The sequence below is a fragment of the Mirounga angustirostris genome, unplaced genomic scaffold (assembly GCF_029215605.1).
Source record: "Mirounga angustirostris isolate CCGP_5_RB_7025 unplaced genomic scaffold, mMirAng1.0.hap1 SCAF_17, whole genome shotgun sequence".
NCBI classification, from domain to species: Eukaryota; Metazoa; Chordata; class Mammalia; order Carnivora; family Phocidae; genus Mirounga; species Mirounga angustirostris.
In genome coordinates this window covers 25,283,123-25,306,868 of record NW_026991725.1, presented here as the reverse complement: position 1 = coordinate 25,306,868, position 23,746 = coordinate 25,283,123, and the positions used below count along the sequence as shown (strand labels likewise).

At 58.1% G+C, this 23,746-nt stretch overlaps 2 protein-coding genes across 2 annotated transcripts in view; one reads left to right on the top strand and one right to left on the bottom strand.

The window, feature by feature from the left end:
* Nucleotides 1-1,825: 1,825 nt before the first annotated feature.
* THRA (thyroid hormone receptor alpha) lies at nt 1,826-22,980 on the bottom strand. The gene is made up of 9 exons (XM_045888970.1): nt 22,746-22,980; nt 11,613-11,965; nt 9,136-9,203; nt 8,433-8,533; nt 6,385-6,532; nt 5,536-5,741; nt 4,169-4,315; nt 3,279-3,537; nt 1,826-2,636 (listed from the first exon to the last, which is right to left on the bottom strand). The coding sequence occupies exons 2-9, from the start codon at nt 11,663-11,665 to the stop codon at nt 2,386-2,388; spliced, it is 1,233 nt and encodes a 410-aa protein (XP_045744926.1). The 5' UTR covers nt 11,666-11,965; nt 22,746-22,980; the 3' UTR covers nt 1,826-2,385.
* The window catches only part of MED24 (mediator complex subunit 24), a 37,142-nt gene continuing 35,807 nt past the window's right edge, over nt 22,412-23,746 (top strand). Inside the window, exon 1 of the mRNA XM_064582479.1 lies at nt 22,412-22,563. The gene's annotated coding sequence lies outside the window, so the exon portion shown is untranslated. The remainder of the gene's footprint in view (nt 22,564-23,746) is intronic.

The window sequence follows — 23,746 nt, the reverse complement described above, 5'->3', positions numbered from 1 at the left end:
CACGTGTCCTTGCTCACACATTCACGCAGAGAAACACACACATACACCCCACATCACCTAGAGTGAGGGGGAGGGGTCAGAGATGGGGGGGAGGAGGAGGGGATCACAGCTCATATGACTGGGGGAAGGGGGAGCGGGGGAGGGATTCCCAAGTGCCTGTAAGAGGCCAAGCCCCTTCAAGGCCTTTTCTCCACCATGTCCATGGCTGAGAATGGGGATTGGGGGTGGGGGGGAGTTGAGGTGGGGATGGAAGGATGGGGGAGACAGCAGACAGGTCAGGAATTCCACTGGGCCCCCAGGGGTGGTGCACCCCCAGAGGAGGGTACAAGAGGGCTTACCCATGGGACTGGAGTAATACAGGAATCAGTACCCCAGGAGAGAGAGAGGAGAGAGACAGACAAAGACAGCAGGGGCAGCCCACGAGCCCAAGGAGGGCCGGGCAGGCACATGCACAGGTGACCGCAGATGTTCTTCCAGGCCCTCCGCCCCCGTCAGAACACCTGCACGGTGGGGGAAGGACGTGCCCTGTTGGGCGGCATAGCGTTGCCTTCCCGTGTGTGTGTGCGCACGTGTGTGCGTGTGTGTGTATGTGTGTGTAGGGGGCTGTGGCAGGCTGAGGGTCAGGGTGGGATGGCAGGTTCCCCACAGCTTAAGACATTTTTGCCCCAATAGTGCAAAGCGCAGGAAGCCCTGGCACCCCTCCCCCTGCCCCTGCCCCATTCCCCATGGCTTCCGGGGGCATCTAGGTCCACCCATCCATCCCTGCCGACATGCAGCCCTGAGCCCAGGGCCCTCTGGTCTGCTCTGTCCCGCCCCACCCTCCTCCCCCCACCCATGGGAGGGCTACCTCCTCCCTCCCTCTCTCCCCTGTGGAGTGGGCAGTGGGCAATAGCCAAAAGGAAGAGGAGGAGGGCAGCTCACCCAAGTGCAGACCAACAGAGCACTCCTCACCAGGAGGGTGGGAGGTGGCTCAAGCCAAAGTCCCTGAATTAGAGAAAAGAAGAGGGGAAAGGGGTCCTAGGGGCAGAGGGGCGGCTGGCCTAAAGAGCTTCAAAGAAAAAAGGAGGAGCACCAACCGCCCCCTCCCCTGGGGCCCCAACTAAGTGCCATTTGTCTAGGCACCCCCATTCTGGTGCCTGCCCGCCCCGAGTCTGGGTTAGTGCATTGAGTGGGAGTGGGGAAGAGGGCAGAGGTTAGAGAGAGCCCAGAAGACAGAGCGGGACAGGGTCCTAAGGGAGTGGAGGCTCTGGGAGAAGCTCACACACACCGCCCCCCCCGCCCCCTCCCCCAGCGCAGCAGCATCTGGATTGTAGCTAATACTGCAGATGTGAGGAGGGCAGGAGGTGGAGCCACAGTTTTTCCTGTGTGGGTGCCAAGGTGTGGAAGGAGTGGGGGGGGGCAGGGAGAGGCCCCTGGGGCTGGGCACTTGAGAGGGGAGCTGTGTGGGCAGCAGGGCAGGCTGGTGAGGGGCCAGCTGGCATCCAGCGTGAGAGGTAGATGGAACTCAGCGGGCACGAGTGGCAGAGAGCAGAGGGAGCACTGGGCTGGGGGGGGGGGGTGCCGAAGGGGCACAGAGGGAGGGGCAAGGCAAGGAGGGATGGCCAGGACCCTGTTGTGTTAACTCACAGCTCTGATCGGCAGCCCTACCCTCGGGGACCTGGTATGGGGGGGCAGTTCTCTCTGATTTGGGGGGAGGCGCAGCTCTCAAAGTGCTTAGGGGTGGTAGGGGGCCAGCCTCGGTTAATAACTTAATATCATCTCTCTCTCTCTCTCTATCAGTCGCTCACTCTTTTTTTTCTTTTTCTCTCTGTCTAGTTTTTCTTCATTTATCTTCTCCCCTTGCCTGGTTTCCAAAGTGCAGTTAGAATGACTAATTTTTAACCTCCAGGGGGGAGGAGCCAAGCCAAGTCTTTCTTTGCACCCAGGCATCTGGGGGAGCAGAGAGGCTCTTAGCCTGGAGGGGGAACCTCGGTCAAGGATCTGGGCAGTGGGGCTCTCTCTTGTGTGTGTGTAGGGGCTGAGTTGAGGGCATCTTCCCCCCACCCCACATTCCTCCATCCCCTACGGTCAAGATGGCTTGTCCCCTCTTAGTTCTCCCTCCCTTCCCCTACCTTCTTAGAGGATGGGGTCCTGGGAACTGCAGGACACGGTCCCCCAGCCTCCCACACTGTCCTTTTCATAGCAAGTTCATGTGTTTGCCCTGTCCCAGGGCTGGAGGTTCTGAGGAGGGACGGGCAGTGCAGGGGTGTGTGTGGGAGCTGAATCTATCCGAGGACGAGAGGAAGGAGAGAAGAGGGGTGGGGGGCCTCCCTCAGCCCCCAGCTCTGCCCCTTCTCTCCAGGCTCCTCCCCACCAGCTCCGCACACCCTCTGGCCGCCTGAGGCTTTAGACTTCCTGATCCTCAAAGACCTCGAGGAAGAGTGGGGGGAACAGTTCGGTGGGGCACTCGACTTTCATGTGGAGGAAGCGGCTGGCGTGGCAGGCCCCGATCATGCGGAGGTCAGTCACCTTCATCAGCAGCTTGGGCCAGAAGTGCGGAATGTTGTGTTTGCGGTGGTTGACGTAATGCTCGAACGCCAGCAGGTACGCCTCCTGACTCTTCTCGATCTTGTCCACACACAGCAGGCCCGAGCGGTCTGCAGGGGAGAAGCGGCATGAGGGCGAGTGAGTGGAGGGAGACGGAGGCAGAGAGGCTAAGGCGGGCAGGGGGAGAGAGACACAGACAGGGTGGGGCGCATACATGAGCAAGAGCTAGGGCTGAGGAGGAGGCTGGGGCGCCGGGGGTTTGGAGAGGTAACGAATAAAGAAGACAGAGGGACTGAGAGGTGGGAAGAGAGGGGAAACCTGGAGACAGGGCAGGACAAGGGGGCAAAGAGAAGGGTTGGTGGGCAGAGGGGCAGAGGGGATGAGGGGCAGGGAGAAGGGACTGAGGACAGAGGAGGGATGGGGGACAGAAGGTACCTGGGGGGGGTGTGGGGGAACAAAGGCAAATGTGGGCAACAGAGAGCGGATGGGGGGGCCGAGAGAAAGAATGGGGTGAAGATGGGACAAGGAGCAGAGGAGGCATGGGGAGGCAACAGATGGGCCTGGACATCAGAACCAAGGAGGGGATGGGTGTCAGAGGAGGGGACAGGGCACAGAGAATGGGCCCAGGCACAGAGGTAAGCTTGGGGGACAAAGATTGTAGCATTCAGGGAAGAGGAGAGTGACGGGCCAGGGCCCAGCCAAGCTCCAGGCCCCTGGAAGCTTCTGAGCCCTCCCAGCCAGGAGGCAGGTACCTGTTGACATTAGCAGCACAGCCTGCAGCAGAGCCACTTCCGTATCATCCAGGTTAAAGGCAGAGAGTGACTTGCCCAGTTCAAAGATGGCGTCCGAGACTACGCCCAGGCCGCCATTCTTGAGCTGCTCCCGCTTGACGGCCATCTCCCCGCTCAGCGTCAGGGTGTCGCTCTCGGGGTCATAGCGGACAGCCGCCCGCAGGGACATGATCTCCATGCAGCACCCCTTCAGGAGGATGATCTGGTCTTCGCAAGGCAGCTGCGGAGTGGCAGGGCCACAGGGACACTCAGCACGCCCCTGCCTCCCCGCGAGTGTCCCCTGGGGGTGTGCTTTGGGAGCTGTGAGGTCCCCACCGGCCTCAGCCAGTAAGGTGTACTCTGAACAGCTAACCTTGCTCTGGGCCGCGGGCATGCCCTTTGTCGTTAAACCTCACAATCATGCCTATGAGTTAGCGCCCATCATTATCTGCAGCCCGACTGCAGAGGGCGGAAGTGAGGTAGGCGGTTGGGTAACGTGGCCAAGGACACACAGCTAGTAAGACAGCCTGCGCCCAGAGTTAGTGCCCTTGAAAATGACAACGTTCAAGCTGCTGGAGCCAGGATGGTTATGGAGATGTAGGGAGAAAGGGGCAGGGAGGGGTTGGGAGGCTGGACACGTGGAGCCTCTTGGGTCCTTAGGCACTGGCTAGCCGTGCGTGCGTGTGCGCGCGCGCGTGCGTATGCACGTGCATGTGTACATGCGTGCGTGCGTGTTCGCTATGTGTTGACCTACAGGAATTGCTCCCTGTCCAGAGAACCTCAGATGAGCATGTGCTGACACTGGGTGACCCAGGGAGCAGGCCCAGTTCCCCTCCAGTGTGGCACCATGCCTCTTCCCATCCGCCACTCACCTCGGAGAACATGGGCAGTTTTTTGGCAAAGTCCACCACACGGGTGATGGCCGGGGTGATGATCTTGGTAAACTCGCTGAAGGCCTCTAGGTCCACCTTGTCTCCATCCGGCATAGAGACGATGGGTGACTGGCCGATGTCATCCGGCTAAGGGAAGAGACAGGGGTCAGCTGGGGCTGCAGACCCCTTTCCACCTCTCACTGAGGCTCCCTGCCCACCAGGGGGAGCTCCAAGGCAGGTTGGGGACGAGGGGCCGCCAGTGTCCCGGGGACTGCTGTGTCCCTGGCCTAACGCTTCTCCTTCACCTTGGGGCAGAGAATAGATCAGAGCCAGAGCGACAAGTCGGCTAATAATAACAATGATCACAACAGTAGTAGAAGTAATATCATAATAATAGAAGCTATGTTTATTGAATATTTAATACGCAGCTAGGCACGAGGCGACAGGTTTTTTTTTTATTATTTTTTTAAAGATTTTATTTATTTATTCGACAGAGAGAGAGACAGCGAGAGAGGGAACACAAGCAGGGGGAGTGGGAGAGGGAGAAGCAGGCTTCCCGCTGAGCAGGGAGCCCGACGCGGGGCTCGATCCCAGGACCCCGGGATCACGACCTGAGCCGAAGGCAGACGCCTAACGACTGAGCCACCCAGGCGCCCCAAGGCGACAGGTTTTATATATCTCATTTAACCTTATGAGGAGGATGTTCTACTTACCACCATTTGACAGATGAGGAAACTGAGGCATAGGGCAGCTAAGTAATAAGCCCAAGGTGACAAGACTAGTAAGTGGTAGAACCAGGATCAGAACCCAGGCAGTCTGAATCCTGACCATTGTACCCACATGTGCTTGGTCTTGGAGCCTGTGCTCTTGGTAATATACTGTTCCACCCACTGGCACACTCCCCCCAGGAACCAGATGCCAGTTCCCTTGCCTTCACTCGCCATATACAACCAACTGTCCATCTCTTCCCTAACCGACCGTTCACTCAGCACTCAGTTTTGCCAGAGCCTAACACAATGCCTGGCACCCATCAGGCGCCCCCGAATGCTGTTACATAACTGGGTCCTTACCCTCTCCTCCCAGTCACTGTGGGCAGGAAAAAAGGGAGAGGTTGCCCCTGCTCTCTGGAAATTCAATGAGGAGGGCCAGGCCCTGTCCTCCTGAAGCCCCCAGTTGGATGGACCAGGCAGGCCTCTGACAGCAGCAACCCACACACGGGTGCATGACTCAGGATTGCCAAGTTGCAGAGAGCATTAGCTTCGGGTCAGATTAAACTAAGAAGACTTCCTGAAGGAGGCAAGGCTCTGAGCTCGTTCTCCCTCCTGGGCACTTGGCTGCCGCCCTCCGCGAGCCCCCTCCCTCCTTACCAGGAATTTCCGCCTCTGCTTCCAGTGGCTGCCCTGGGCATTCGTGCTGCGATGGGCCTCTGTGGCAACATGGATCAGGTCCCACTCTTCGGGAGTGGGCTCTGGTCGCTGCTGCAGTGATCGGATCATTTCCTCCTTCCGTCGCCGCTCCCGGTTCTGCTCAATCAGCTTGCGCTTGGCCACCCGCTTCGAGTCATCTAGAACCACTGTCAAGAGCAGAGAGACGCGACGCCCTTTGCATGCCACTCTCCACAACCTGCTCAGAAACTACTCTTCCCAATGTACAGGTTGGGAAACTGAGGGCCGGAAAGGTTAAGTGACTTCCCAGATCACCCGGAAGTTGGGTGGTACAACCCGGATCATGATAATCAGCTGGGACCACATCAACTCCAATTTGAGCTGATCCAGACGATTATCACATCCTGGTCTAAAGGGTGACGACAGCAGTGGTTACTAGAAGACCCTGCTACCTGATCCCTAGCCGATGCAAGATGCCCTCTCTCACCCAGAAGTGGGGTGCCTTCTCTTGTAGTCAAGAACACTGTGCCAGGCCGGGGTCCTCAGGACTTCTTTCTACCCGACAACTCTAAGGCCCTGACCTGCTGAAAGGCAGGTAGGCACCGGGAGGAAGTAGGGCTCATGGAGGGTTCCTGCTTCCTTTTCCCCAGGGATAAGGGCAGCAGGGACCAAGATCCTGAACACTCACTCCACCATCAGCCTGACCTGGATCGTCACTCTGTGCTGTGGGCCCTGAGGATCCCCTGGCAGGAAGCAGTCATACCTGAACCAGCCCCCCCTCCCCCGCCCGCCCAGCCACAGCCACTTGGCTCCACCCCCCCGTCCCCTTACAGTCCATGGCCATGCCCACGGCGATGCACTTCTTGAAACGACACAGCTGGCACTGGTTGCGGGTGATCTTGTCAATGACACAACAGCTGTCATATTTGCAGGAGTAGGTGGGATGGAGGTTCTTCTGGATTGTGCGGCGAAAGAAGCCCTGGGGTGGAGGGAGATTGGAGCACGGAGCGATCGTGACCTCCCCTGCCCTAACTGACCGTGCAGGTCACTGGGGCGTGGAGGGTTAGTGAGGGGACCTGGCGTCCTCCTGACACCAGCAAGCCCAGGATCACTTGGCTGGGCCGAAGGACCTTAGAAATACATGTCCTCAGCTCCTAGGCTGTGGGGGGGCAGGGGCGGGTGGGTGGTGGCAGGGGTAAGGATGAGGACCACAGTACAGAGACATGAGTCTGGGATGGTGTCAGGTGCTACGACGCCTGAAGGAATAGCAGCTTTGGAGGTCCAACGGATACCTCATTTTCCATCTTGCTAAACAACTCGGAAAATAAAACGGACCCCTGCCCCGCAAACCATCCTTATACATGCTGCTTGCTGCTCACGCAGGTGGAACTCTTGAAATGGGGGGGGGGGGGGGGTCAAAAAAAATCAAGAAAAGACACCGTGTATGGACACTTCTAGTAGCTTTAAGAGAAACTGTTTAATTCTATGTATCGGGTTTTGTCTTTGCTTTAAAGGTAAAACCTCAAGAATCAAGATGGCAGTAACAATACCAAGAGCTAATATGTGCTGAAGGCTCAGGATGAGGCACTTATAAGCCTTTTTTATTTATTTACTTATTTATTTTTGGTGCATCATCGCATCTGATGCTGTGCCAACCCCATGAGGTAGGAACCCATTTTGAGACTAGGAATCTGAAGTTTGGAGAGATTAAGCAATCTGCCCAAAGTCATCTTAGCCAAATGGGCAGGAGAGCCAGAACTGGACCTGAGCTACGGGACACAAGGTCCGAGTTCACAGATCCTGCAGTGCACGGAAATCATCTAATGCACTTACGAAAAATACCAATTCCTGGGTCTCACTCTAGACCTACAACATCAGACTCTGGAGGGGCGGGGACCAAGGCATTTCTGGCTTTCGGGGATGCTCCTCTGGGACTTGGCTGTCCTGGAGAGTGAGGATCCTTGCTCTATGTTACACTGCTTGCAAATGGCTCCAGGAACCCTGCTACGGGACCCTAAGTCCCCGGGGCTCTTGGCTTGGTTGATACTAAGAGAGAAAGCAACTGGAAGCCTTAACATAGTTTTAAATACTTTTGTTTCTTGGCAAGTCTTACATTTTCACGAGGTGATGACCCTGGAAAACCCTTGCAGGTTAAAATGAGCAAAGTGAGATCTAACTAAGGCCCCCCAAGCCTATGACCTTGTCCCTTCTGCCCAGGGACACCCTGGCATCCCCTCCCGCTCTGGGCCCCACCATGCCCCCCTCCCCAGCACTGGTTCTCTCCCTTCTAGGTGCAAGGAGAAGCAACTGGGGAACCTGTTTCAAGGCAGAGTCCACAAAGGCTTCACCACGAAAAGTTCTGATTGAGTAGGGTGGGATGGGGCCCGGGGCTCTGCACTGAGCTCGTACTGAGGGTGGCCCCGGACCACATTTTGAAACAGTGTTCGTTTCTAGTGTGCCTCTCTCTGGTAGGCTGTGAGCAGCTGGAGGGCAGGGCATGTACTACATCCCTCATACCTGATCCACCAACTGGATGGACGATAGCTGGGGTTTACTGAGCGCTTCTGACGTGCCTGGCACGGTTTTAAATACTCTGTATGAATTAGCTCATTTAATTCTCCCGACAGCTCTCTGAAGTAGGTAGCAGGATTATCCCCATTTTATAGATGAAGAAACTGAGGCCCAGAGAAATTAGGCATCGTACGTATGAGTGGCAGAGCAGAGACTGTGAATGAACAAATGGATGAAAGAGAGAGCAATGGTGGTGCAAACAGGTGGGCATGTTTATAGGGCTGTCCTTGCCAGGTGCTGAGGGCCTTAAGGCGGGTGAGATGGGGGCTCGGGTGGTGGGGGAGGGGCAGGAGCTGGCTGGTCCGTACCTTGCAGCCCTCACAAGTGATGCAGCGGTAGTGATAACCGGTTGCCTTGTCCCCACACACGACACACTGCTCGTCTTTGTCCAGGTAACTAGGGATATACCCTGGGAGGGAGGAAGGGAGGCAGGCAGGCAGGCATGGTTTGGGCCCCCAGCAGAGAGGCTCCTACACTTTTTCATCCCCCAACTTTTCCTTCCTGGCCCATCCCCTAGCCCAGCCTCCTTGACGGGGTTTTGTGTCTAGGCGGAATCCTGGAGACACATCAGAGGTCACCTTGTCCATCCCCTTCCCTAAGAACATGAAGAATCCCAGTTCTTCCGACTGCCCATTTGGGGATTTTCTCTTGCTGCATCTGAGGGGCGGGGGGTGCAGGAGGAGGAGAAGCACCTGTCAGCAGCTCGTCTCAGGGGAATACAGTCCCTTGGCCCTTTAGCCCAGACCCTGATCCAGGGGTGCAGGGGGGTTGGGCTCAGGCAAGGGGGTTATCGGAGAAGGGAAGAGGACCTTCTTGACCTAATCCATCCTCAAAGGCTGGGGCATGCCCTTATCACCCCCCTCACCTCCAGACAAGTCCGTCCCAAGCCCTCTAGGAGGCTCTCCCCAAGGGACACAGGAGCTGCTGGTCCATGCCCAGGGCCCGAAAGAGCCCTAGGCTGGTTTGGCAGGGTTGAGGGTGGGGAAGAAGGGCACACACAGCCAGGCTCACCTGACATGCTGGTTTTCAGGGAACATTGGCCGTTCTTTCTTTTTCGCTTTCCATCTGGTGACCTGGCACTGCATGGGGGCAAAGTGGGCAGAATCACAGACCAGTCTTTGGGCAGCCCCCTTCTCATCCAATAGCTTTATATAATCCCCCAGGCCCAACTCCCTCCATCTTGTGTCCTCATTCTACCTCCACCCCTAGGTCAGCTGACAACACCGAGAAGGGTCCAGTTATCTACAAGCTTTGGGGAGAGAGATACAGGGCTTGGCTGGGACACAGGCATGTTCTAGAGCCCAAACACATACATACACACACACACATGTGCCCGCGCGTGTGCGCACGTGCACATTATAGAACCTTAAACACCAATAATCTACAAGATATCCACATGGTTAAGCCTTCAATAACATGACACTTATGCAGAAAGAGTCTCTAGGACATGCTTAGAGCTATATAACCTTTAGAACACACCCACATACGTAACATAAGACCAGCGCATCTGAATAACTATGCAGCCTTCAGTGTAAACCTAAGCATAGTAAATACGCACCAGGATCTATATACCCATGAAATTTTCAGGGCATTCTCAAATGCGTTATCTGACCTCTAGATATGCCCATGCGTTACACAACCCTCTGGACAGACACCTAATAATACCACCCCCTCCCCCCAGTGAACGTGTTGCCTGATTTCCAGGTCATGCGCACATGGTGAATAACCGCAGTGATTGAAAACACACAGTGCCAAGCGACTAGAACCTAGAACCTGGAATCTGAGAGTAAGAAGAGACTTCCAGCGTCACCCTGTTCGTGGCCTCCATTTAGCAGAGCAACAAACCGAAGGTCCACTTGTGCCTGGTGACGCCTCGCCCGGGAGTCAGAGCCGGGACAAGCGCTCTGAGCTCCTCCATGCAAGGTATTAGCAACCCTCAGTCACTGCACATGTATGTCACCAGCCTCGGCCCATACGTGTTACATAACCTCAGCACACACAGGTTACATAAGCCTCTACATGCATGCACGGATTGTATAACCTCCCATACCCACCCTGCGTGTGGCATGTTGCAGGGCTCTGCCCCCCGGAGCCTGACGCAGGGCCCAACACACTGACACAGTGACCTTGGCCAGGGTCACAATCACAAACGGGTCTATGTTCCGGGCCCCCTGGGGGTTACCCCTGTCTGATTTCTACAACCACTGGAGATTCAGATCTCCCTCCTGCCGCCAGCAGGAGTGGGGCCTCTCCAGGCCCAGTCTAACCCTCCAGTTGAGCTTGCGGTTTTCAACGATGACGCCTCACAGCCTCTGGGTGCAGTCCCAGGGACAGCCACAAGGTGGCGCACGGACATGGGGGAGGGGAGGAGGATAGGGGGAGGGGATGCAGCTCTAGGGGACCCGGAACATGCATTCCTGTTTTTCTGTGAATTAGGAGCAGACTCGCCCAGACTCACAGAAGTCTGGGCAGGGAGGTACAGAGGCTGCAAGTGAGAGCCATGCAGTGATAGGCCAGATCTTTTTCAGAGCCCCCCTGGGGTGAGGCTTTAGGGAGGGATACCTGGGGTGTCCCACCGAACTGCCAGCTTCATCCACCTCCTCCATCCCTCCAGGGACCTAGACTTGGGCCCCAAGGCTTTGCCTGGCCAAGCCTCTGGCCTCTTGGCTCAAGATCTGGTCTCCAAGGCAACAGCCACACTCCTCCCCAGAGCACCCCCACCCCCACCCTCTCCCTGGCCATAGGCACAGGCTGTACCCAGCTCTTGGGGCTTCATGCCAACTGGGACAGAGCTCTGTGCCACTTGGGGCCGATGGGAGAAGTGGAGACCCTCTGGGCAACTCAAGAGCCATGCAGATCACAGGTAATGCATCCCTAGTTGTGTGTGCAGGGCTGATTCCTCCTTCACGTGTGAGTAAACCCTTCAGAGTTGGCATTCACTTCCACTTCCTGGGAGGAGCCCCATGGCAGTGCCCACTCTTGCCCATGAACAAGGAAGAGCTTGTGGGGCTCCCAATAGGTTCCAAATATAAGCATGGGCTGGGACCAACAGTCACTGGTGCACGTGCCCTGAAATGTCATGTCCCACGCGCCATGGCTTCTGGACCACATGCTGGTCTGGTAAGGAGAGGGGGAAAGCGGCAAGGCTGTTTGCATTGCACATGCTCAGATGAGAGCAGTGGAGGGACACTGGGAGGGCATGTGAGATTCCCCAGCACTGTCGAGGAGCCACGTGCCTGCCACCTGTCATTGCTCTGCATTACCTTCCCCCTCAGAAATGGACACCTCTCAATCCAGGTGCCTAATTCCCTGCCACATGTGGCCATGACCTCATCTCCTGGGCAAAGGTAGACAGCAGGCTTGCTGGTCTCATGCCCATCCCTCCAGAGGTGCTTAAAAGGCCCAAGCTCAGCTCTCGTTTGCCCAGGCCGGTGATGAACATGCCTGTTCCCCAGGAACTGGCACGTCCTGGCTGCTAGACCCATTACCTGTTCTCCTCTGGGTCTGACCCACACTCCACCTTGCTTGGCTTCTGTTCCATTCACTTCAATTCCATCCAGGATGCCCTCCAGCACGCCAAGAGACTGGGGTGGGCACAATGGCCCCCCCGGCACACCCACAGGCCACCCACCCCCTGCCACCCAGGCCTTAGGGCACAGCACCCATGGTGCCCGCCTCAGCACTTGGCCTGTCACACCATGCCCTGTGCCCCAAGAGGGGGGTGGGCGGTGAGAGGGGCCAGGGAGTGGCAGGTGGTAGGGCTGAGGGCAAGCTGGGTCCGAGGGGGGGAGTGTCTTGGACTGAGGGAGTAGCTTTAGAGTCTTGTCCTGTCCAGAAGTCCCTGCAAAGAGAAGAGAGAGGCAGGGATAAGGCAGCGCCATGGTGGGAGTGGATAGAAGGATTCCTTTGGTTGCAACATTTTGGGCTCTTAGGGGCTCATCACAAGATGGTGGCGGGCATGGGGGGCAAGCACAGAGAGGGGACCAGGACAAACTGTCAGATCAACAGGTGCAGCAGGCAACACTGGAGATACCCATCCTAACTTGGAAAGGTATGGAGGAAAAGAATGAAGGCAATCATGTACCATGTCTCAAGCCTAACATTCAGTTAAGGGCCTGGCCCTTGATAAGCATCCATTAGTCGTTGGCTGTTGTTACCACCCCTCTAGCTGAGTTTTTTTTTTTTTTTTTAAGATTTTATTTATTTATTTGACAGAGAGAGAGTGAGAGCAGGAACACAAGCAGGGGGAGTGGGAGAGGGAGAAGCAGGCTTCCCGCGGAGCAGGGAGCCCAATGTGGGGCTCGATCCCAGGACCCTGGAATCACGACCTGAGCTGAAGGCAGATGCCCAACGATTGAGCCACCCAGGCACCCCCTAGCTGAGTTTTTGTAAGACGTATCGGTATTATAGGGCAAGAGGGGACCCAAGATGAGCAGTTTTCAGCCCAGGTGTGGGGGGTATCTGAGAAGGAAGGGTGGGGCGTGGGGGCAGCACGCAGGGATCGGGAATGCCCACCTGAGTGCCTTCATGGAGAGAGGTGCTGAAAACAGTGGGGAGCTGACCTCCCCTCTGCTGCTGACCAAATTATGACTCCCCAATCCCAGCCACTACCACCCCCACCCCCCCACCCAGGACTTCAGAACTTCCTGTACAAGGTCCCAAATCACACTTCCCAGTCTGAGGGCCAGACTTCCCAGTTGGTTTAGCTGGGCTGCCATCCACCAGGACAGCAAGGGAAAGGAAACAGGAAACTACCAGGCCATCTGAATGGATAACATGTGCCCCTCTGAAGTGGGCACCAGAACCCTACAGACGAAGATGCAGGCTCTGACAGCTGGGTCACTCACTCCCATCCACCCAGCTAGCAAGCAGGTGGCTCGGGGAGCAGCACCTCACAGCCTGCCTCAAATGCTAGCGTCCGTCCACTAGCTGGGGTCCAGGGCAGGGCCAGCCTGGGCCCACCCTCCCGTCTACACTGCCCCTCTGACCATGGGCTACAGACCGGAGGCTTACTGTCTGCACACACCGGCTGGTGTGAGCCTGGGAGAGGGGGACAAAGGGTGCAGTTCCCCACACGCAGCCTCCCTCACGTGGCTGCTATACCAGAGACCTCAGCCCTGGGCCCCCCGCCCCACCCCCAGGAACTGATAAGGAGCCAGGGTGGGAGGGGAAACAGAGATAAGTCAGGTCATTGGGCAGGGCAGGGCGACAGGACAGGGCCTCTGCACCCAGGCGAGCCCCCCGCATGAGGAACATGGCAGGAGCGCAGAAAGGTGGCCCCTGGTGCCTCTGCTACCCCCTTAGACCAGGACTGGGCACCGGGGACTGGACAGGAGACTGGGGTTTGGTGGGGGGGGCAATGAGAGGGGAGCCTTAGCCCAGGGAGCCGTCAAGAAAGTAGGTCAAGTTTTTCTTGGCTTGTGAAGAAATTCCTGTTATAAATTTATAATGGCGTAGCCAGCCCTAAGGGGTGGAGGTAGGGGGAGGAGAAGGAGTGGGTGGGGATGCCCAGGGACTGGGCACCGGGGCCTGCCGCTCTTCGCCAGAGCACTGAGGGGCTGGGGGCCAGGGAAGTCATGGGGCTTGGGCTGGACAATAGAGGGCCATTTTCTGTTGCCTCTGTTTCCACTTCTATCTGTGCCCGGCGAGGTTTCCTTCGGTCCGTCCGTCCGCATCTGAATGTCTCGCTCTCTCTGGCTCTGGGTGTCTCCCTGTACCCCCCCCGAGGCTGTGCCTCGGTGCTTGGCACACCCTGGCTGCGGTGCAGCCCCCGCCTGTCTCCTGCCCACCTGGCACGCAGCCACCACTTGTTTACAGAAGCTGGAAAAATCCACTCGCCAGCCGGAGGCCCGAGCGCCCCCAGGGATGGGAGGAGGCAAGCACAGGAGTGGGCACGCTGAGAGAGGGGCAGCCCTGGGGAGCAGGCCCTGGGGGCAGGCAAAGAGGGCCAGGGTGGAGCGCATGGGCACTGGCCGCCGGGGGCCAGGCTGGGCGGGGAACACCAGCGGCAGCCACATGGCCTGGGCAGCTCCTGCCTCGGGGCCGTCGCCCCGGAGGACCCCCTCCTCCCGCACCCCTACCACTGCCAGTTGCTACAGGCACACCTGGGGTAGTGCCAGCCTAGGCCACCATGTTTATTTTCCCTTCCCCCTCCCCGGCCTTAACTCCAAATGTGTCTGGGCACTGCCAAGGGCTTGCACGTGCCTGCTGGGGGGAGGGGCGAGCTCCCTCTCCGCCCCACCTCTGTGCGGAGCTGCATGGCGCCCCGGGGCCCATCGGTGCAACCGGGCCACACTGACCCCTGGCAACGGCAGAGGAGCAAGGTGCTGCCCCAGTGCTCGGGGCACCCTCACGTGGCACCAAGCAAGAGACTGGAGAACCAACCCCTGGGGACCCCTGGTCTCTAGGGACATACCTGGGCCTCTGCGGCAACCCAGAGCAAGCAGAAGGCCCAGCATGCAGGGAGGCATAGACCCTGTGAGCCTGTGTTAGCTGTGGGCAGGAAAAGGGCAGTGGGGAGGCGGGGGGGGGGGGGGCGGTGAGGTAGGGATGACCGCCCTGAAGGGCAGCGTCTCTCCCCTCTTCCTGGAGTCCAGCTTAATTCCTCAAGCTCCCTCCTGGCACCTGCCCTGCAGAGGTGGAGGCTTAGCCTGAAGAAGGGGAGGTGGAGCTGGGGGGTTCTGAGACTAGACTGGACAGCCGGATGGCAAGACCCACCTGTCGGGTGGGCCGGCCACCCACTCCTTCTTTGTCAGATAAGAGCGGTTGGGTGGCAGTATGGGCAAGGTGCCCACGGAGGGGGAAGCATTTCATTAAGCTTAAGTGCTTCTGCGATGGGGGGACAGAGACAAGAGGCCAATGCGGCATTCGTGGGCACCACACCAGGTTCCCACTGCTGGACTGCCCCATTCCGCAGTCCTGCAGGCCCAAGGGGACTCTCTGTCCCCAGAACCTAGCCCCAAATTCTACACACACTATTCCTCTAAGTGTCTGCTCTGGGCTTTCGCCTCATCTGTCTGGGGCCCCTGGACTTTGTCCTTAATGCTCTAAAGAAAGCCCAGCCCTCCTCCTTGCCAACCACAGAGGAAAAGACACACACGGGTAGAGGGGGGCTGAGAAAAGTGGAGAAAGAGGAGGAGAGGGGCAAAAGGGATGATGGAGGAAGGGGAGGGGCAAGAACAAAGAGATGGGCAGGGATGGGGGGGTAGAGCTGGGATGACAATGAAGTAGAGGGAAAGGCAGCGATGAGATGGGGGATGGGGGACAGAAGGGGTGAGGAAGGGAGGAGAGACAAATGAAGGAGAGGGGAGACAAAGAGAGAAAGGTAACAAAGAAAGATGGGTGGGGGGTGCTTCATGCCCCGCCTAAGTCCCACCCCATGGAGGCTGGGGGAGGGGGGGAGTAGAAATGGTTTCCACGGTGACAGCTGGTTCTTGGTGGCCTGGCATGTGGGCTATTAATAGTGTTGTGGGTAGGTTCACGCCTCCCTTTCCCCTTCCCCTTTGCCTGATGCTAGGGGTGGGGGAGATACTCCCTCCCCCCAATAACCTGGCATTGAGGCCCTGACTCCACACCACAGGCGCCAAGAAGGGTGATGCTAAGGGGCCCGGGTGGCCACTGTAGCCCAAACATACACAGGGGCATGCACAGGCAAACACAGGCATCTGCGTGCAAACCACCGCCGATGCCAAAGTGGGCTCCCACGGGCAGCCACAAACACCAACAGCCCCTGGGAGTCTGGTGAGAGCGAAGGCTGCAGCAGAACACAGGGTCCCCCCCTCCCCTCTGAGAAGGGGTAGGTCCCATTCAGGGCCAGGACCTCTTTCTCCTTTCCGAGGTCACCCTGTTCTATTCTCAGGTATGGACTGAATAGCCAGCCCCACCCAACTCACTATTATTCTAGTGCCAGGAAAGAAGGGAGTGAAGGCGGGAAGGAAGGTACTATTTGGCAGGTATGAGATGGCAGAGGAATACACAGACGCACGGGCTTGGCAAGCAGGAGGGAGGTGAAGAGGGAGGCAGTACTCCTTGGTGGGCTCTCACCGGGGGCCCTGTGAGATGCAATTCTGGAGCTTAAGGGCATAGAGCCTTAAGTCTGATCTCCTAGCTCACCAAGGGGCCCTGGAGGCTAGAGAATGGGAGATGGGGGTGGGGGATATGACAGGGGGCGAATGGTTACTTAAACAAAAGATTCTCTCCCCCCAAAGAATATAACAGGAAACTCCCCCCTGCAGATCAGAGACAGAAAGACATAAACAGCAGCCTTGACTTGGGCCAGATGCCCAGTATTAACATCAAAGACTGGAAAGACTGTGCATCCCTCACCCCCCCCCCCCATAACCTTAACCACCTGTTGCTCTCCTCTCCCTCTTCCCACCCTGGGCCAGCTCCAGTCAGGCATCAAGGTGGGTGTCCAGGTCCAGAGGTCAACTCCATCCCCCAAGCCCACACCCACACTCAAGAACTCAGCCCCTTCCCTGCCAACCCACAGAACTTCTTGCCTCTGCCCCAGTTCCCCTCAGGAACGGAAGCGGGAGATCCAAGTAGCCAAGAAGGCAGCTAGGAGCACCCCCAAGCTGGGCATGGCACATTTTCCCCACCCTCCCCCCAGCAGCCAGCGGGGTAGGGTAATCGGAGCTGGGAGCTAGGGCAGCTGAATGCTGGAGGCATGAATGTCACGGGGCCAAGGCACTCGCTGCAGATGGCACCATGGGCACAGGGCTTGGGGTCCTCCCTTCCCCACTCCCTTCTACCCAGGAGGCCATAGAGAGGAGCTGTCTGCAAGCCCTGGGGAGCACAGTCCAGGAGGGAAGAGAATGGTAGAGGCAAAGAGAAAGGCAGGGATGTTCTCCCAAGCACCCCAGGGACGCGGGAATTAGCCCCCACCCAAGCAGAACTGGCAGAGGCAGAGGGAGGGGGCGGGGAGAGGGAGAGAGAGGGAGGGAGGGAGGGAGAGGGAGAGGGAAAGAGGGAGAGAGGGAGGGAGGGAGAGGGAAAGAGGGAGGGAGGGGGGAGAGAGACAGCGCGCGGCGAGGGCTAGAGGAGGAGGAGAGGGGGAGGGAGGGAATGGGGAGAGAGAGATTGAAAATTGTGTGTGTGTACGTGTGTGTGTGTGTGCGCGCGCGAAAGACACAGGAGAGAGCGGGAGAGAGCGAGAGAGAGAGCGCGCGCGAGCAAGTGAATGCAGCTGAGTCTCCGGCACACACACGAACACGTGCAGACACACACACTCACCGCGCATGCGCAGAGCGGCTCCCGGTGCCGGGTTCCAGCAGATATTCAGAGCCCTCCCCAGCCCACACATGCATAAAACACGCACACATGGATGCGCGCACAACACACCCACTCACTGATGTGTACAAAAACTCCGATAGCCACCAATAGCCCATAGCCTCGGCTCCGCGCTCCCTTTCCCCCGCCCACGCGCCCGGGTAAAAGAGAAAATGAAACAGACAGCTCAGGCTCTGGGAGCCAAGAACTCGTCTCTTCCTTACAAGAGGAAGACAGGAGGGAGAAGGGGAGGTGGGCTGGGGCTGCTCTTTGCCACTGCTGGGGGGGGGGGGGGGCGAGGCTTTGCCTTTGGCCCTAACCTTTAACCCCAGTCCCTAGTCCCCAGGCTAAGTGCTCATCCTCAGAGCAGGGGAGCAAGGATAGCATTTCCTGGGCACCAGTAAGTTCCACCTTGCTTTCCTTGTCTACCCAGAGAACTTCTGACCCCTCCCTCTGGACCACCTCATACAAAGGCATACTAGAAGGAGATCCCCTTTGTTACCCCGACCTTGGCCTGCCAGGGAGGAGGGCAGACAACACCCCCTATGCCTGAAAACCATATAATGCCCCCCCCCCACCATCAGCACACACCAGCCCCAGATGCCCCTGTGAGAGATTGGAAACTGTCTCTGGTTCCAGGAGGGCATGTAGATCCCCTCCCTGGAGCACGCCAGGCCCCAGAAGAACAGGAGCATCCACAGGCATTGCTTATGAAGCCAGGATGCGACCCGGATTGAACACAGGTGTCAGGCCACATTATGTTATTTACCCTCCACTGGGAGTGAGGTAGGGCATCATTGTCTCCAGATGAGGAAAATCCAGGCCAAAGTCAGCAACCAGGGAATGGCACAAACCCAGCCTCCAGCTCCCAGCCAGTGCTCTTTCCACTATAGGCATGCTTGCCTCCCTCCCCAAGAGGCACAAGGCCCCTTTGCAACCGTGAGAACTTGAGTTAAGATTCGCTTCCCACCCCAACGGCTCCCCAGTGGCCCACCACTGTCCTCCACTGTCCTTGCTGCATCTTGAAGGGGAGGGGCTGACGAAAAGGGATTTGGGGGAGAGAGGAGTCTTATCACCAGACTCACAGGGGAAGAGAGGCAACCCAGGACAGGCGGGCCCTCAAGGTGCCACACCCACCCACTGGTCCTTACTCAGTGCCACCACCCGTCACACTAATGCCCCCTCGGTGCAGGGATGGGGAATCGGGTATCCATCAGCCAGCACTAGGTCCTGGGTGACTGATTGACGGTAGGTGGCTGGGATGCTGTGTCCCTAGTGGACAGGTAGGGTGCTGTACACTCGACATGCAAGAGGCAGAGGGGCTCCAGGCTGCAAAAACTTGTGGGGAGGGGCGCCTGAGTGGCTCAGTCGTTAAGCGTCTGCCTTCGGCTCAGGTCATGATCCCAGGGTCCTGGGATCGAGCCCCGCATCGGGCTCCCTGCTCAGCGGGAAGCCTGCTTCTCCCTCTCCCACTCCCCCTGCTTGTATTCCCTCTCTCACTGCGTCTCTCTGTCAAATACATAAAATATAAAAAAAAAAAAAAAACAAACTTGTGGGGAGAGAGATGTGACAGCAAGGGTGAGGAGGCTGGAGCTTAGGGACCCACTGTCCTCCCCAACCCCCATCCCATTCCTGTGACATCTGGAGATCCACTTCTTCACCCAGCTTCTCCAAGAAATCCAGGGGACCCCAGACCCACAGGCTTCCTCATTGTAACAGCTAACACATACGGTGCTTCTTATGCACCAGGCACTTTTAAAAGCATTTTATATATTCTAGCTCCTCGAATCCTCAAAAAACTGAACGAGATAGGTATTCTCATCCTCAATTTACCGACAAGGCATGGGAGAGGTTAAATCGATTGCCCAAGGTTATACAACCAGCAAGTGGCAGAGCTGGGATTCAAACCCAGGCACTCCAGCTCCAAAAAAAGAAAAGAAAAAAAAAAATCCCTCCTCTTAACCATGAGAGTATATCATCCGCTAAAGGAACCATAGCTTGTTCTTTGATCCAGCTATGTCTCCCCTGTGACTGAGCCTCAAATTCCCCTTCTGTAGCAGCCTATGGATTATCTAGGGTAGAATCACTACCAGTGCCTCCTCATCCAAACAGGTCATGGCTGGAGGGGAGCATGGCCAGAAACGCTTGGTGCCCCCCTGGGCTCTGGGGCCCCTGCCCCACTACCCCCTGGCTCAAATTCCCACTCCGGGCTGGAGCCTACATTCATGAGACAGGGCCTCACTCAGCCCCCCACCTAATCTGGGCAGCTGTACCTTCAGAACCAAGCTCTGAGGCTGGGCAGAGGGCACAGCTGTTGGGCATCTCCGAGGTGGATCTCAGCTGCCAGGGGTGTGGAGAAAGGCCATTGTGAGCAGTGCCACCGACCCTGCTCAGTCGGGCCCTGCCAACTCCCGCCACTGCCCATGAGGGTGACAATTTTCCAGTGGGTCAGTGTGTGGGGGAGCCTCCTGGCTGGCTCGCTTAGGAGCTAGCTGGCTGGAGCCTGCAGACCGGGGGCTTCCACCCAGCTGGTGTGCCCTGGCTGAGCCTGTCAGCCTAAGAGGTCAGCGTGAGCTCTAGCTGACCCCCGTCCCTTCCCCCCACTCTCAGCCCCCAAAACTTGCTGCTGCAGCTGCAGTGCTGAGGAAGCGCAGGATGTCCTGAGCAGCCAGCTGAGCCCCCCAACCCCCCCCACCCCAACCTCTTGCTGACCCCAGAGGCAGGGCAGGCGGGGCGAGGGGCGGGGTTTGAGTCTTAACAACTGGAAAAGTATGAAGCTCATCACTGCCAGTTCCCAGCTCTGAGAAAGGAGGCTGTGGCAGAGACAAGAGCAGGGGTAGACAGGGGCGGCGACCCGGGTGAGAGTTCCAGACTGTCAGATAAACGAGGAGAGGGAGAATCAGACACAGCAAGACAGAGCAAAAGGGAGACAGCGTTAGAGAGAAATTCCAAGTCAAAAATACACATCACTCACCCAGACACTCACCAGCATACGGCCTCCTAAGGAAGGATTCCAAGTTTAGACAGGAGGGCAGAGGTGGGACAAGGGGCCAGACTCATGGTGGGAGGCAGGAACTCCTCTGGGAGGGGGCGAGGCCAAGTCAATGGTCCCAGGAAAAGCTCAGATAAACGACCCTGGCAGGAGCAGCTAGATCCCGCGTTTGCTTTCAAGGTAGAGAGAGGGACCGCTCCCTAGGAGCTGGCTCTCCCCAACTCCTCCCCCCCCCAGCAGCTAGGATAATCTCAGCTGCTGGAAGTCACTGGACATTGTTTCAGCCCCATGACTCGGCCCTCTGGAACCCCCCTGCCCCTGCTCTCTTTGCTCTTGTTTCTCTGTCCCTCAAAAAAAAAAAAAAAAAAAAAAAAGCTGAGCCTAGAGGAAGACAGGAGGAAGCTTGAGGGAAAAAAATCTACAACTGTGTGTGCATCTAGGGGTGCGCCTGACTGCACAGCTACAGTGTGCACGTCTGGGGATGTCTGGACACGGCTGTCCACGTGGACCTGTGACTGTGTGGACCTGAGCCTTGTGAATGCCTTCTGCACCTGAGTCCCTGGGACTGTGTGCAAATGAGTACACCTGTGTATGGAGTTCCCAGGCAATCAATTAACAAGTATTTACAGAGCACTTCCTGTGCTAGGCTCTGGGTGGGATCCAGAGCTCTTGGAGTGATTCTCCCAGGTCTCAAGGAGCTCACCATTGAGGGGGGGTGGGAAATGACAAGCGACAGAGACTGAGAATATGATCATGAATGCATGTCTTGCACCATTATGCAGGAAAGTCTTTTCACAGAGACGAATTTGCTTTTCCTTGGAGTAGAGGTTTTGTTGTACACAGAACCTTAGAGATCCACAGTAAGAGTCCAGGAAAATACTTGTTGCTAAGTTGTGTATACATGTGTTGATGTGTAACTGCCTTTGCATTTGACTGAGTGACAGTCACTGTCAAGGCAGGGGATGATGCCTGTGGGACTGGGCTCATGCTAGCACGTGTGTGGCTGTGAGTGACAGGGTCTTTTGTAATGTGCGGCTGTGTGCAATTGCTCTGTGTTCATGCATGCGTTCGATGATAGTGACTTTTTCCGTGTGGGTGACAGCGACTCCTCCTTGCCCCTGTGTGTGACAGCATCTCCGTGTGACCCTGTGCGTGGGTATGTGCATGGATCGGTCTCCTTGCTCTTGGTCTCCCGTGGGTGTGTCCCACCCCTTTGAGCTCCCCGGTGCAGCGGCAGCCTGCCTCTTCCCTTGTCCCCATGTGGGTGTGTCCAGCAGCTCCTGTCCTTGAGTCTGCCTGGGTGTCCCTGGGTGTGCATGCATGTGGCTGTCTGTGTGGGCATATCTCTGTGTCTGCATGTCACATTTGCTTCCCCTCCCTCGTCGGGGACAACAGCCCCCTGCATCCCTTCCCCTTCCTGGGGCCAGAGCCATCATTGAGGGGCAGGCTCCTATCCCACTGGCTTTTCTTCTGCGACCTCCACCCCTGTAAAGGGGGGCTCTCTCCATTGGCCCTATCATCCCTGCCCCCCGCCCCAGGCCTTTCTTTCACACCGGACAAGGGAGGGCCCCAGGCACAGAAGGGGCACCAGAGACACGTTGCAAAAGGAGGGAAACAAGGGGGGGGAGGCACACCACACAGGTCCCTTCCTCCCTCTCTTCCCCAACTGCACTAGCTTGCAACTCTCCAGATCACCTAGGGACCCTCACATACACTCCCCCCTACACACACACACTCCCTCCCCTCCAAGCTGCGTTTTTGCAATTAGGAGTGTTGCAACCAGAGAGCCATGCTCAATTGGGGAGGCGGGTGGAATGGTGGTGGTGGGGAGACTTCCCTCTCCCGGGGCCTGTGCAAGCCCACCCCCCACCCCACTCATACAGCCCTCCGCAGCTGGAGGCGGCTTTGCAAAGGCCACTCGGCCTCGGCCTCGGCCTCGGCCTCTGCCTCGGAGGCTAGGGGTGGGGGCTGGGGGGGGCAGGCCTCCGGCGCACCGTAAACAAACCGCGGCGGGCGGGGGAGCTCCGGCGGCCGGCAGCGGGGCCGGGCCCGGGAGTGCGCAGCAGACGGGCCGGACAGAGGCCGGGCGGGCCCTCGAGGGGGAGGCCTGGACGCCATCTCTGCCGGCGAACCCCGGGGCCCACCGACCTCCCAGCAACACCTCCCTTCCCCAGGGCGTAAGTTGCGAGCTCCCGGACTGTGACAGGGTGACCGGGGCGCCGGGGAAAGCTGAGGCTGGCAGCGGGTACCCCCCGGGCGCCCCCAGCCCGCCAGGGAGCTGGCCCTAGAGCCCCACGGCTTTGCATAATCAATCGCGAGGCATTTGCATATTAATGCCCCCTCGCTCCCTCCCCCTTACCTCGGCGTGGCGCGCTGGACAGGGCTGGGCAGCGACGCGGGGGTCTCAGCGCCCCGTGCCGGGGGCGTCCATGGGGGGCCGGTGGGGCCCGGGCCGCCCGCCTCCAGCGCCCGGGTGTGAGTGCGAGCGAGCGCGGGGGGGGGGCGGGGGGCGAGTGTGGCGGCCCCGCGGCTCCTCCGGCAGAGGCGGCGGCCGCTCTTGGCTCCTCCCTCCCCCGCCCCGCTCCGGCTGGGGCTCGGGCTCGGCGCGCCCGGCCGGCTCACGGCTGCTCCCTGCAGGCCGCCTCGCCGCCGCCGCCGCCGCCGCCGGCCCCCGCCCCCCGCCCCCCGCCGCGCCCCGGGACCCCGGCCAGCCGCCCGGCCGCCCCTGGGCCGCCTCTGCCCCCGCCCCGCTTGCGCTCGCCCGCCCCGCTCCAGGCGCCGCCGGCGGGAGTGGTGCTCCGTGACATATTTAAAAAAAATAGGCTTGGCTTGCTGGAAGAATCCGAGGTTTTGGGGTTTGCACCATGGGGATGGAGAAGGGAGTACCGACGGGCCGCCTGCACCTTCCTTATAAGTTGGCGAGAAAGTCTAAATACCAGACCCTAAGGAGCTTTAGAATTTGTATCTGAGTTCGGGGCCCTTCTTTGCCAGTAACTCACTGTGTGACCTTGAGCAAATCACCACCGGTCTCGGGGACAGAGCTTCCTCAACCTTAAAATGTGAGGGTTGGGCAAGTGACCCCTGAGGTCCTTTTTACCTCAATCATCCCACGTTTTTAATCCTTTTGGAAGGTTTACTCCCTATTACCTCCCTTTCCCTCTCCTTTTTAACGTTATTACCAGATCCACTGCCTCCTCTTTCAAATGTCACTCTCTTCCAATATAGGCTTTCTATTCACCGTCACCAGCTATTTCCTCAACAATCTGGTCCCCTTGGTGAGCTGGGGAGGGGGCAAGGCTTGCCCTACCTCCTCCACTCTCACTCCACAGTGGTGATATTTCCTCCTGGGTTTGCCCCCAC

Coding starts and splice junctions, on each gene's coding strand:
- THRA (XM_045888970.1), bottom strand. CDS start 11,665: ATGGAACAGAAGCCAAGCAAGGTGGAGTGTGGGTCAGACCCAGAGGAG. Junction 8,534..9,135: donor CCTGAAAACCAGCATGTCAG/GTGAGCCTGGCT, acceptor CCTCCCTCCCAG/GGTATATCCCTAGTTACCTG. Junction 3,538..4,168: donor AACTGCCCATGTTCTCCGAG/GTGAGTGGCGGA, acceptor GCCACTCCGCAG/CTGCCTTGCGAAGACCAGAT.